The 14,248-nt window shown below is 47.7% G+C and overlaps 1 protein-coding gene across 2 annotated transcripts in view; it reads left to right on the top strand.

Moving 5' to 3' along the window:
* LOC137627869 (adenylate cyclase type 2-like) overlaps nucleotides 1-14,248 on the top strand; it is a 139,099-nt gene that overhangs the window by 54,422 nt on the left and 70,429 nt on the right. For both annotated transcript variants that reach the window (XM_068359302.1, XM_068359303.1), the window contains 2 exons: nucleotides 954-1,097; nucleotides 1,938-2,106. In XM_068359302.1, the coding sequence (XP_068215403.1) occupies nucleotides 954-1,097; nucleotides 1,938-2,106 (313 nt within the window). The remainder of the gene's footprint in view (nucleotides 1-953; nucleotides 1,098-1,937; nucleotides 2,107-14,248) is intronic.

Below are 14,248 nucleotides of genomic sequence, written 5' to 3' on the forward strand. Positions count from 1 at the left end.
GGTAGCTGTATCAGTCTCAAACAATTTAAATTTCCTAAACATCTATTCTGCTGGCATTGCTAGAAATAGATAAGTGTGTGATTTTATATACGTTTTGTGATTGGTCTGATGTTGGATTTTGATAATTGTTTAACGTGAAGGAACGTAACAGGACGTAATTTTACATTTTGGTTTTGGAAATAGTTTATGAAAACGAATGCACTGTTTGGTATTGCATAGTTTAATAAATAACTTATAAACAGTTGCATTGCAACATGGATGTTCTAAGTTTGTCATGTTTTGAATGTCGTTATTAAATATTTTTTCCTCCTAACAAATAGCATGTTATGTCATACTTGCAAAAGATTGTTTGATTTTGCAACACATGTTAATTTTATTTTAATTAGTTTGGCAGTAAGTATTTACCGTCTGATTTTAAACATAGATTTTGGAATGAAAACTTACCGTCGTAGAATTGAACTCGCCTTCGATATTAAATGCAAATAGGGTTTAAACTTTTAAGGTAATTAGCTTAGTTTGGGGTAATTTGCAATGTTTCAAGTTAATTAAGTTTTAAGATAATTACCTTAGTTTGAGGTAATTTGCATGGTTTCATAGTAATTTGTAAGGAAATTTCGGGTTTCCTAGCTTCAAATTTAGGGAAAATGGAAATATTTCAAGGCAATCTAAGGTAAAAATCAGCTTTGCATGGTTTCAAAGTAATTTGTAAGGAAATTTCGGGTTTCCTAGCTTCAAATTTAAGGAAAATTGAAATATTTTAAGGCAATCCAAGATAAAAATCAACAGCATCTAAGGTAAAGGCCACATGCTCAAGTTTAAACCCTGAATGCAAATGTCCCTTTGCAATTACATACGGTTAATTAAACATACTAGCACACGCGTATATTAGACTAAACGCACTAGTTCACTTGAGTGAACTCCACTATAAATAATATCTATATCTCGTCTTGCAGATCATGGTACAGTGGTTGGTGGGGCTGTGGAAAAGAAGTGGAATACAGGAGGAGAGAACACGACACTCATCACTTGGCCTTAGCCATAGCTTGTACCTTGGCCATCGTCATAGTTCTCTTGATGATCGTTGCAATACCTTGGGAGTGAGTAGCAAGATGGTTTCAACCAGGTTGCCAGGTTGTCCTTTTTTCAGGCCAAAACCTCAAATTTGGCCTTTTTGAAATTCGTTGGCCTTGAGTAATATCATGAAAAAGATGGGCCTTAAATACTAAATTTTTGAATTTTTTTCTGATAATGGGTTGGCCTATTAAAGCTGCTGTTGATTAGATTTGGGACTTTTCTCATTTAGAAAACCTGGCAACACTGGTTTCAACAGTAGCTTCTCGAGGACTAGAAAAACTATAATAGTTTTTTTTTTCGGGAAATACTCTGGGTGATATTTGGATCCGAGTTTAGAAAATATCTGTTAGAATTAACATTATTGAATTTATCATTCGAAAGATATGTGAGCTCTTCATTAACAAATAAAAGCTATTTATATGAGAAATTTGCAGCTGCTGTCAAATTAGATCTAGAAAATGTTGAGCTCATTTTGGTCAATAGGCCTAGTGACTTTCCCTTTAGAACTTTTATGTGTTTTTAGTATAAAAAAAACTATATTAATACTAGATAATAACTTGAGAGATCAGAGTTCTGAATTGGGCAATAGGAAAGTAATAATTTAGATTATGGAATGTGAACAAAATGATACTACAGTATATTAATTTTTTTACATATAAATTTTAAATAATGAATAGTTCAGTTTGTGTGGGTTAGATTTTTTAATGGTCTAGGGAATGGACTATTTGACATTTTAATTAATTAAAAGTAGGCCTACATCGTGTGCTCAACCAATTATTAGTTTAATTGTATAAAATGCATTGATATACAAAACTTTTATATGATATCTTGATCATTAACTATAGGAAAACCCTTAATTGCAGCTGTTGGTGGCTCTGGCTGATAATCTTCGTCTGCACAAGCGTCTTCGTAAGTGTAGGTTCTTGGGGCTGGTTCTGCGGGAGATCTATCGTCACTAAGAAATGGTCAGCAAGGATAGTGACTTCAGCTGTGGTGATTACGTTTGCCGCTTTGTTGGCTCTGTCATGGCTGGTAAGATTTTTTTTTTAAATACATTGGTATACTATAGTATATTAACCTTAGTTTCATCTCAAGTACATGGACCTTACATTTTCAAAACTGGTTATCTTGGATTAGAGCTCTCTTGCTTGAGGGTACACTCGGGAACAATATTCTATCTTATTTCTCTCCATCTTGTTTGAGGGTACACTCGGGAACAATATTCTATCTTATTTCTCTTCAACTTGTTTTAAAGTTTTTGCAGTTTATATAGGAGATATTTATTTTAATGTTGCAATTCGTAAAATATTTTACTTTAACATGTTTCCTTTCCTTACTGGGCTATTTTACCTGTTGGAGCTCCAGGGGTTATAGCATCCTGCTTTCCCAACTAGGGTTGCAGCTGAGCAAGTAATAATGATAATATATTTCCGTTATTGTTTGTGTTAACCACTTTCTTCCGTCCTTTACTATAACTATTGACTTTTTATGAGGAAAATATAAAACTACAGTAATATATTATGCCAGCGTGTAATGGCAGAATAATATCCAACAGGAAAAATAAAGAGGCTCATGTTTTTTTCATGAGCAACAGCCCTGTATGTGAAAAACACCCTCCAAGAAAAGTGCGGGAATACGTTCTAGCCTAACCTAAGCTAGGCTAACCTAAGCTAGGTTGTAAAGGGACCACCATCTCCCCTCTCCCCCAAGCCTGGACTAGAATACCATAAATTATAAAAATGTCAGAAATTAATTACATCTTATTCTTGCTCATCATGCACCAATATTTTAATATAAGGGGAGGATGTAAGCCTAGGTGGCAAAAACATTGTAGGGTGCCGTTATAGTATGTGGCCTACCTTTTTGGATCTGTTATAGTATGTGGCCTACCCGGTTTGAATGTGTCCTACCTAAGCCGGTTTGAATGTGTCCTACCTTAGAGAAGCTAACTTAAAAAAACCCACCTAACCTATGCTAAAAGCCGTGTCCTTACCTACGAGTACGACGGGAGAAGCTAACTTAAAAAACCCACCTAACCTATGCTAAAAGCCGTGTCCTTACCCGGGGGGGCGCAGCCCCCCCGAACCCCCCCCTTACACAACATTAACATTAACTACATAGTTAAATACTGAAATCCATGTGTACTTACATGATCAATATTCGTAATAACAGTATGTAGGCCACATACTATATCAGAGACAAAATTCCGTAGGCCACACTCGAAAGGTAGGCCACATACTATAACGGCACCCATTGTAGAGTATATAGTATTCAAGGAATATTTTTTTTGGCAAGGGAACCAGTTATCAGTGCAGTTGTTTACTAAACTCCTCAGCATAAAAATTTAGGTGGTATTGATTGATATTTAATGTTTGGCAATGATTATATAGTAGAACTAGAGGGGCTCAAAGTAAAGCGCAAATCTCCGCCATGGCAGCTTATTTCTTGACCCTTTGTTCGACATCGATTTTTTACTAGGACTTTCAAAACTGTATCACTTCCATATATCAACTTAACATTTAATCCCTGAAAGCATTACTACTCTATGAGTAAAATTGTGACCTCTGCCATGTCAGATTATTTTTTACCTTTATCTCAATCTTGACCTTTGACCTAGAAATTTCAAAATTGAATCACTTCCACTTCCCACCATAGCAATTATTCTTTGAAAGTTTCACTACTCTGAGTAAAATTGTGGCCAGGAAGTTGTTCTCACACACACACACACACACACACACACACATAAACAACAGCAAAAACAACCACCTGCCAACTTTATTGGCTGAGGTAATTACAGGAAAGCCACTACAAGCATTTAAGGATAGCACATGTTCATTAAATTACCATCACCTCTTGCAATAAGAACTGTGTGATACTTCTTAAACTGCACATTTCATATTTTCATTGATAAATATTAAAGTTATTCTCATTTCTAATAGACAGTACTCCATAAAGAAAAACTGACTATAAAAAGGCCGCAACTGACCATTTTTATGGAGTTTAGTGTTGACGAGAAGTTTAAGTACAGTATTGCACTTTAAACTTGCCATTGTTCCGTAACCGAAATACAAACCACGCTATATATATTGGGTTTACCTTTTAGCGTAGCTGAAATGACGAGCCAATAGTTTTTAACGAGGGTTAATTACCCCCGTGCTAGTTAGCGGGGGGTAGGGGAAGGGTAGCTTGCTGCCCCTCCCCCCCCCCACACCGGTGATTTGCTTCACTTCACTTTTGGCTCGGCGATGAACAGACGTGTCTGTCCATCATCCTCGTTGACAGCCTTTAATCTTTTTTCTGCTTTTTCTCTACAGCTTTTGTGTGTGTTTGAAGTTGACTACCTTTGTCTTTGCTATGCGTACGTGCCCTAGTATTGCCGGCCGCCCTTGTGGGACCTTTATGTCGGCCTTTGATACGGATCCTCACACCCTTTGCCCGCAGTGTCGGGGCCGACGGTGTGACCAGGAAAACGTGTAGGGAGTGGTCAGCCTCCCAGTGGGAGAGGTTTGGCCGCCGGCGTAAGAAGTAGTCCAAGAGAGACCGTTCTCCTTCTGGGGTTGCCTTGAAGGAGGAAGGTTCTCGGGACTCCTCTTCCGTCTCCCAAACCTCCTCCGAAGCTCCCCCTCGTCCGGCTCCTAAGGAGAGTCGGCCGAGTGGTAGCGCAGGCCCTAGTTCTGTTTCCCGACCTTGGGTGGGGGGAGAGGGCGTCGCCTCCCATAGCGGGGCGGTTCCCCCTCCTCCTCCGGGGGAGGTTATTGATAATTCATTGTCTAATGATGATCTTTTACAGATTTGGGCTTCCCTGGGGCTTAAGGGCTTGCTCTCCAGGGTTGCCCTGATTGACCTTGTCTCGTTGCGGGCCGCCGTTAAGCAGTCGCCGGCGGTAGCAGAGGTAGACCCTCTGTCTATCGTCGACGTCGTGGTGGCAAGAGGCCTCCGACGGGGCGGGGCAATCCTCTGCAGGTGCAGTTGAGGATGTTGGTGCTGACGGCTCTCCTCCCCCTTCCGTACATCCTTCGAAGGGGGAAGTGAGTCCTACGGGCTCTTCTGCTGTCCAGCTTCCCTCTAAGGGGAGTGCCTTGACTGAGACTCCCCTGCGGAGGACTGATGGTCCTGATGATCTTCCCCGTGGCCGCCTTCGCCGTAAGGCTCACCGTCTGCTGCGTCGCAAGGGCCTCCCTTCCCCTTATAAGGGGGTTAAGAGGCGCCTTTTTGGATCTTCTTCCTCCAAAGGGGACTCTCCTCGTCGTATTCAGCCTACAGCTCCAGCTCCTTTGGACCTCTCTGGGGACCGGTCTCCTACTCCTGCTAGAACTTCACCTTCTGGGGACCTCGTCACCCGACGGGCAACGGTCTCTTCGGGGCAAAGGGATTCTTCCCTTTTACGTGCAGCGTTAGCGCACAGGCGCTCTCCTGCTCGTCAGCGCTCTCCTGCTCGTCAGCGCTCTCCTGCTTGTCAATGCTCTCCTGCTCGTCAGCGCTCACCTGTTCGCCGGCGCTCTCATGATGTTCGCCCTTCTTCTCGCCAGCGCTCTCCTGAGGACATCCTCCATCCTGTGGTTCCTGAAGAGCGCTCAGCGCGCCAGCGTTCCCCTGCTCGCCCTTCTGCAGTGTTAGCGCACAGGCGCTCTCCTGCTCGTCAGCGCTCTTCTGATTGCAGCGCTCTCCCGTTCGTCAGTGCTCTTCGGAGGATCATCGCCCTCTTGCTCGCCAGCGCTCCCCTGTGGTCTCTGAACATCCTGCAGTCCCTGTTGGGCACCCTGCGCGCCATCAGTCTCCTGAGCTCTCTCGACATCGTCCGCGTTCTCCAGTGCGTGTGTCTAAAGCACATGTTCGCCCACGCGCCTACGCTCTTCCTGTGCCTGTTCGTGAACGCGCCGCACCATCTGTTCCTTCTCAGGATTTCACGCATCACCCTCTTGCTCGCCAGCGTTCACAGACAATCCTACTATCGCCTGCTCGTCAGCGTTCTCCTACGCGTCAACGATCACCTGATCATCGGCGATCTCCGGACCGCCTGCGTGACTTACAGCCTGCGCGCACGTGGTCTCCAACTCGTCGTCGGCCAGAGATTCTGGAAGGACATGGTTCGCCCTCGCGCGATCATTCACCTGCACGTCCTGCGCGCTATCGCTCGCCAACGCGTCACCATGCGACAATGTGCCATCGCTCACCTGCGCGCCATCGTTCGCCAGCTCACCACCGATCGCCTGCTCGCAATCGCTCTCCCTCGCGCTACAGATCTCCTGATCTATGTCGCCAGCGATCTACGGAGTGTTCTCACTCGCCCACGCGGCAACGCGTTCCCTCGCCATCGCGCCAACGCATTCGTTCGCCGGCTCGGCCACGCGTTTGTTCGCCTGTGCGCCCACTCGCCTGCGCGCCCGTGCAACCGCTTGCCTGCGACCGTTCGCCTTCGCGCGACCATCGTTCGCGGCGAATTTCGCAGCCAGTGATAGTAGCAGGAACGCGTGTTCCCAGACAGCGCTCTGGATCGCCACCATCTAAACTCAGGACTGTTGTGCAGGACAAGGAAGACACTGCAGAGAGGTTAGTGCGTCTTTCTTCCCCCCCTTCTTTTTAGGCAGGTCCAGTGGTGTCCACTCCGAAGGATCGCCCGATCCCTTTCCCTCCAGCGAGGATCTCGGACTTTGTGTCCGTGGAGCAACAGACTTAGTTTGGTCCTCTGATGCGGGCATTAGTGAGGGTAATGAAACCAGCACTCGCCGATCAGGGCAACAAACCAACGGCTGCCTCCCCTACGCTGAAGAGAAAGAGAGGAGTGGTCTTCGTGGTGACTTCCCCCAGGGCGAAGTTGGTTCCCAAGAGGTCTGTCGCGAAGGCCCCTTCTCCTGCTCGAACGTTTGCTCCTTCTCCCGTGGACGAGGCTTTTCCGTCCTCGGGTGAGTCCAGTGAAGCGGTAGTCTTCCCCTCGGCACCAAGAGGGGAGCCTTCTCTTCATGGAGGAGAGTCGTCTCGTGCGGAAGGGGCTCTTCGAACCTCTTTGTTGGGATCCTGTATACTTCCCAGGAGGGAATCCAAGGACTCCAGACCATCCCGAAATCTTCTTCGAGGATTCGCCAGGAACCCGCGGCTCCCCGGGGGAACGTCCACGCTTCACCCCAGGAAGAGATTCCGGGGACAGGAGACTTAGCTGCCAGCCCGCAAGGAGGAGATCAGCAGGAATCTGAACATGCCTTCTGGCAGGTCCTGAGCCTGATGAGGCAACTCAACGGGCTTATGGACCCCGTGATCGCCCCCCGTGAAGGCAAGGACACTATCTTGGACGAAGTGTTCGACGTTCGGAAGGCCCCTCCAGTGCGGCTCTGCCCTGGTCTCGGGGTCTGAAGAGTGCCAGAGCCAGGGCCAACGCCCAGCTCGCGATTCTTGCCTCCTCCAGTCATTCCTCTGCCGGGAACAAGCTCATCCCTCCTCCTCGTCTTCAGCAAAGGAGGTATTTTGAGATCTTGGGTGAGTCCAGTCTCGCTCTTCCTCTCCATCACTCTGTGGAGGAGCTGGCGAAGGGAGTTCCCCTTGAGAAGCTCTCTGCCCGGCAGGTGTCGTTCTCGGCGGCAGAGATCCTGAGCCATGAAAAGGTCACGAAGTGTGCCATGCAGGCCACTTCGTGGCTGGATTTTCGGCTAGGAACTCTGGGCATCCTATTGCGCTCGGAGGACTTGTCCAAGGAGACCAATAGGAAGGCTGGAGACCTTCTTACTCTCGGGCACCCGCTCCATCGAGTTTTTGGCGCACCAGGTCACCACCCTGTGGGCCAACTAGGTGTTGAAGCGGTGCGATGCGGTGGCCGAGAGATTCCATCCGAAGGTCGCCGCCGTGGATGTGTGTAGGCTCAGACATGCTTCCCTTCTTGGGGAGAACCTGTTTGAGCCACAGGACATGGAGCGAACGGCTGAGAGGTGGAGGAAATCCAGCACGGACTCCCTCCTCCATAGGGCCCTTACAGCTCGGCCTTATAAGCCTCCAGCTCCAACAGCAGCAGCAGCCTCGTAAGGCTCCGAAACAGGCGCCGGCGGTTAAGAAAGTGGTGTCCAAGCCCCAGCCCTTTCCAGCCAAGGTCAAGAGGGGCGGCAAGTTCTCCAGGGGAGGCAAGACTCCTAGGGGTAGCGGCCGCGGCCGCAAGCCCTAGGGGTGGCAGTCCCCCTGCGTGTCCACCTGTGGGGGGATGCCTTCAGCGTTGCGTCCGCAGGTGGCAGCAACACGTGGCCGATGCTTGGACGGTCTCAGTGATCGGCCAAGGCTATCGCGTCCTGTTCACAACATCTCAACCTCCCCTGACAGCGAATCCAGTGTCGTTGAGCTCCTATGCCACGGGGTCGGCAAAGGGGCTGGCTCTTCGGGCTGAAGTCGAGACCATGCTAGAGAAGGGTGCTCTCCAGGAGGTCGTCGACGGCTCCCCAGGCTTCTTCAGTCGACTCTTTCTTGTAAAGAAGGCGTCTGGAGGCTGGAGACCTGTCATCGACCTCTCGGCTCTGAACGGGTTTGTCAAGCAAACCCGGTTCAGCATGGAGACAGCAGACACGGTCAGACTTGCGGTGAGACCACAAGACTTCATGTGCACACTGGATCTAAAGGACGCGTACTTCCAGATCCCAATCCATCCGTCTTCCAGGAAGTACCTGAGATTCTGCCCAGACGACAAGATCTACCAGTTCAAGGTGCTGTGTTTCGGTCTCTCCACAGCTCCTCAGGTGTTCACCAGAGTGTTCACCCTGATTTCATCTTGGGCGCACAGGAACGGCATTCGTCTCCTTCGTTATCTGGACGATTGGCTGATCCTAGCAGACTCGGAGTCGACCCTTCTTCGGCACCGAGACAGGCTTCTAGATCTTTGCCAGGATCTGGGGATCGTGGTAAACCTCGAGAAGTCCTCTCTGCAGCCGTCCCAACGACTGGTTTATCTAGGCATGTTGATAGACACCAATCTCCACAGAGCCTTTCCATCAGACGACCGGATAGCAAGGCTGAGGAGGGTGCCGGAACCCTTCCTCAGGCGAGAAGAGCTCCCCTCCCAGTCGTGGTTGCGTCTCTTAGGTCACCTATCCTCCCTGGCTCGTCTGGTTCCAAACAGCCGCCTCAGGATGAGATCCCTACAGTGGCGGCTCAAGTCCCGGTGGAATCAAGGATCCGATTCTCTGGACATTCTGATCCCGATGGGGTCTTTGGAACAGACGGACTTGCGTTGGTGGCTGGTCGACGAAAACCTGCGGAAGGGAGTGAGTCTTCTCGTCCTCTCCCCGGAATTGACTCTGTTTTCGGACGCGTCAAAAGAAGGGTGGGGGGCCCACGTTCTGAACCAGAGGGCCTCAGGCCTTTGGTCAGAATCAGAAAAGTGCCTACACATCAACCTGCTAGAATTGAAGGCCGTCTTTCTGGCTCTTCAGCAGTTCCAACGGTCCCTGGCGGGTCACTCCGTGGTGGTGATGAGCGACAACACCACGGTAGTGGCTTATATCAACAAGCAGGGAGGCACTTTTTCGCAGCAGCTATCCCATCTTGCAGTAGAGATTCTGAGGTGGACCGAAATCCACTCGATAACACTATCAGCTTGCTTCATTCCTGGCAAGAGGAATGTGCTCGCTGACAGTCTGAGCAGGGCCTCGTAGATAGTGAGTACCGAGTGGTCTTTGGATCCTCATATAGCCAACAAAGTCCTGACTTTGTGGGGTTCCCCGACTGTGGACTTGTTCGCGACAGCGTTGAACTTCAAGCTGCCCCTGTACTGCTCCCCAGTCCCGGACCCCAAGGCACTCTGACAAGATGCTTTCCAGCAACGGTGGGACAACATCGACGTGTACGCCTTCCCACCGTTCTGTCTGATGAGAAGGGTGCTCAACAGGACCAGACTATCGGTCAACTGTTCGATGACTCTGGTAGCTCCGCTATGGCATCACGCGGAATGGTTCCCGGACCTTCTGCAGCTCCCGAGGGAACTTCCTCCACGACACGAGCTTCTCAGACAACCCCACTCTGGCGTCCCTCACAAGGCCGTGGCCTCGCTTCGGCTTCACGCCTGGAGACTATGCAGCGTCTCCTCACGGAGAGAGGCTTTTCGCAACAGGTTGCGGAGAGAATGTCTCGGCACCTGCGAAGGTCCTCTGAGGGAGTCTACCAAGCAAAGTGGAGAGTCTTTTGTGGTTGGTGTCGTGGGAGGGGTATCTCTCCACTCGATGCCACTATTCCAGCAATAGCGGAGTTCCTCGTTTATCTGCGGGAAGAAATGCGCCTTTCTGTCTCGGCAGTGAAAGGCTATCGCTCAGCCTTAAGCTTGGCCTTCAGGCTGAAGGGCGTGGATATTTCTTCCTCGCTAGAACTCTCTTTACTCATACGTAGCTATGAGCTTACCTGCCCCCAGTCGGAAGTGAGACCTCCTCCTTGGAACGTGGTTCGAGTCCTCAGGGCTCTTAAGAGACCTCCCTGCGAACCATTACGCCAGGCCTCTGATCGCCACCTGTCTTGGAAGACGGCTTTCCTACTCGCTTTGGCTTCGGCCAAGCGGGTTTGTGAACTTCATGGTCTCTCGTACGACATCGCCCATTCAAGGGGATGGGGCGAGGTAACGTTCAGGTTCTTCCCTGAGTTCGTAGCCAAGACTCAGAATCCTGGAGTGCCGGATCCTCGGTTCGACTTTTTCAGGATCGCGAGTCTCCGTTCTGTAACAAGCGACCCAGACCAGCTGCTACTATGTCCAGTGAGGTGTCTGAGGCACTACTTAAAGAGAACGGCTGCAGTCCGTCCTCAAGTGCGAGCTTTGTTTGTGAGCACAGGCAGGACTCAGAGGAGGGTCACCAGGAACACCATCTCAGCTTGGATTCGAAGGGTTATCCACCATGCCTTGAATCCAGACCCTCCTCCGTCACGTCGCCCTAGGGCAGACGATGTCAGGGGTGTTGCTACATCCCTGGTCTTCAAGAGAAACTTCTCTGTGACGCAGGTACTTCAAGCTGGGGTCTGGAAGCGTCAGACGACTTTCACAGCCCACTACCTGCAAGACGTGACGCACAGGAGCCTCGATACATTTTCTGTCGGCCCTGTGGTGGCTGCACAACAGCTGGTCTAACCTCAGGCTCCTTTTTGGACAAGTAGCAGTAAGTTGAGGGCGTTGTTACCCGGTCTTAGTCTGCATGAATGAAAGAGTATGTCTGACCCTTACTTCTTTTTTCATTCTCCCCTCTCTTGGGGAAGCAGCATCCTGGTCCTCGCATAGCTGACCTCGACCTCTGCAGGTAACCCATGCTTCTTTGTGCTCCTAGTATTAAGCTTAATACTGTTGCGTCCCCCATACCCTGACGAGGTGGTATTGGGAACGTCCTATCCTAGATTCTTATCTAAAGGTCTCAAGGTCAACTTCATAGGACGAGTCACACTTTCCTCACACACTGCTTATGTAGGCCACTCGTTCCTAGCGATGCTAGGAACTTGTGAGGTGCAGGGGCTCCTTTTCTCAAGTGCTGCTCACTGAGGGATTGAGCCTCCGGGCAAAGCCGAAGTCAGTAAGGCTGGGGACTTTCCACCCTTCCTAAGGGGTAAGTCACCCAATGTAAATAGTGTGGTTTGTATTTCGGTTACGGAACAAATGACAAATTCGAAGATAATTTGTATTTTTCTTAACCATACAAACCTTAGCTATTTACACATATGTGCCCGCCATCCCTGACTCCCAAGTCAAGTCCTACCTCTAAGTGAAGTGAAGCAAATCACCGGTGTGTTGGGGGGGGGGGGGGGAGAGGGGTAGCAAGCTACCCTTCCCCTACCCCCCGCTAACTAGCGCGGGGGTAATTAACCCTCGTTAAAAACTATTGGCTCGTCATTTCAGCTACGCTAAAAGGTAAACCCAATGTAAATAGCTAAGGTTTGTATGGTTAGGAAAAATACAAATTATCTTCGAATTTGTCATTTTTATGGAGTTTAGTGTTGACGAGAAGTTAAAGTACAGTACTGCACCTTAAACTTGCCAGTTTCATTAATTAAAAAAAAAGAAAAAAAGACTAACATTCACACTGTTCTCCAGTCATGCTTGGACATGAGTGCCATAATTTTCTTTTTAGTGCAGGATAGGGCTGCATTTTAGGGTTAAAAATTGTACAATAATTTCCTTTTTTTTAAGGTTAATTTAAATGTTTATTTCTGTAAGAATTTAGTAGTTTCAGAGGGAGTGGACCTCATTAAAGGCCAGCAATAATGAAGGGACCACGGTGAGAAACTGGGGTTGTTTGGTGGGAAAAAATGGAAAACAAGTTAAATGCAGAGCTTGATTAGGCGAACCTGATCCTTAGGCTCCACCCACCTTTACCTGACTAGAAGTCTATTCTTGGTTCCAATTTTCCCATTGTTAAAAGCCATTCCTATTACTTTTTTGGGAGTGTATGTCAAGCCACCATATTACCTCTCCCATTTTCTTGTTTCTGTGACCCTGTACTAGAAAAACACGTTGAGTTGCTTTCATAGCTGACTTAAGCATGAATCAAGATATCTATCTTTTTATATCATAGGATCAAGATTGAGAATTTAATGCTTGATGGCAGAAAAAAGTTATAGAAATATTTTGCATTGTACTGTATGCTGATAGTTCTACTTGGAAGAAAGTTATACTACGGATAAAATTTTGTTGTTAGGTACCTTAATCAGACCACCTTACAGTGCTTGTTTTGTTGTTACGGTATTGTAGTTCTAAATAATTTTAAGCCTTATAACCTTTATCCTGTTATGGTAGAGAAGCCAAATTATAATATTTGATTGCCATCACATATGAACAGTGATATTACCAATAATATTTTTTTTTTTTTTTTTTTTTTTTTGTAATACTATGAATATTAAAGGTTTTTCTTTCAGGTTATACGAATGGAAGGTAGTTGTACCTTATTAAACTACAGTTGTTCCGTAACCGAAATACAAACCACGCTATTTACAAAGGGTTACCTTTTAGCGTAGCTGAAATGGCGAGCCATTAGAATTTAACAAGGGTGTATTACCCCTGCGCTAGTTAGCGGGGGGGGGGGGGGGGGGTAGGGGAGTGGTAGCTAGCTACCCCTCCTCCCCCTCACACACAGGTGAATTGAATACTCACTTTCACTTTTGGCTCGGACTGTGACAGACGTCTCTGTCTTGGTCCTCTCTTGGCAGCCATTGTTTGTTTTGTCTTTACTTAATCGCTTACTTTTCATTTACTCAATATATATGTAAACATGTTTTCATGTTTGTATATATATTTGAGTATAGAAATAAGTAAGTTTCCTTTTCAGATTTGTGTGTGTAGTGTGCGATATCTACGTGGAGTCCTCGGCAGTTAGGCCACCACGGCGTAATTTTATGGGTGGCGATCGAGTTTGACTTATGTCTTTCTCTCTCTCTCTCTTGAGGTCGTTCACCCTTTTACTACGTTTTACTACGCCCTTGTAGCTTCCTTTCCTTGGGGGGGTTGCTACGCCGTACGTTTGTCTCAATTAGTTATGAATCTAATTGTAGTTGTTTTTTGTAGAACGATTCCTTTCGGGGTTTTCGTTCTTTCTTTAGTGTTCATTCTTTTTTAAATTACTGTACATTATTACATAGTTACATTATTATAATTGTTATAATTCTGTTTTGGTTACAGCTCTCCTTCCGTGAGTGTAAGTGGTTGTGAGGGCACGTGCCTGTTGTGTAATTCTTGTTCCTTTCCCTCGGGATTCCTCTTCGGAGCCTTCCCGGGGGAATGAATGTGTACTAATATTATTTGTTTTATTTTTTTTTTTACAGTTACCGATCTAGTTCGTTTCTGTAATATGGCAACGGTGTGAGCTGTCTGGTCGAGTCCTGGGGATTCGGCTGTTGCTGCCTCCCCCCTTGTTTTTTCGTCAGGGGCGTGTCTCCTTCTACTGGAAGTACTCCCGTGTCGACGGACAGCTCTCCAGTTCATTTTAGAACTCTCAGGAGGCTTGCCTCCTTGGGCGGGTAACTTTCCTTCCGAGGGAAGTTTTTTCCTGTCCAGGCTTGAGTTTTTTCCCCTTTTGGGGGGTTCTTCTCTTGCCTTTTTTTCGTGCGACTATGCTCTTGGTGCTGAGCGGTCGCACCTGCAGTTTCGCTCAGGGGGCTGGGCAACTGCAGGAGCTCCTCTTCGGAGGATTGCTCCTTTTAGGTCACTGGCTGACCAGTCTCTTCCACGAAGTGTTTCTCTCTC

Source organism: Palaemon carinicauda, chromosome 35 (assembly GCF_036898095.1).
Source record: "Palaemon carinicauda isolate YSFRI2023 chromosome 35, ASM3689809v2, whole genome shotgun sequence".
Lineage (NCBI taxonomy): Eukaryota > Metazoa > Arthropoda > Malacostraca > Decapoda > Palaemonidae > Palaemon > Palaemon carinicauda.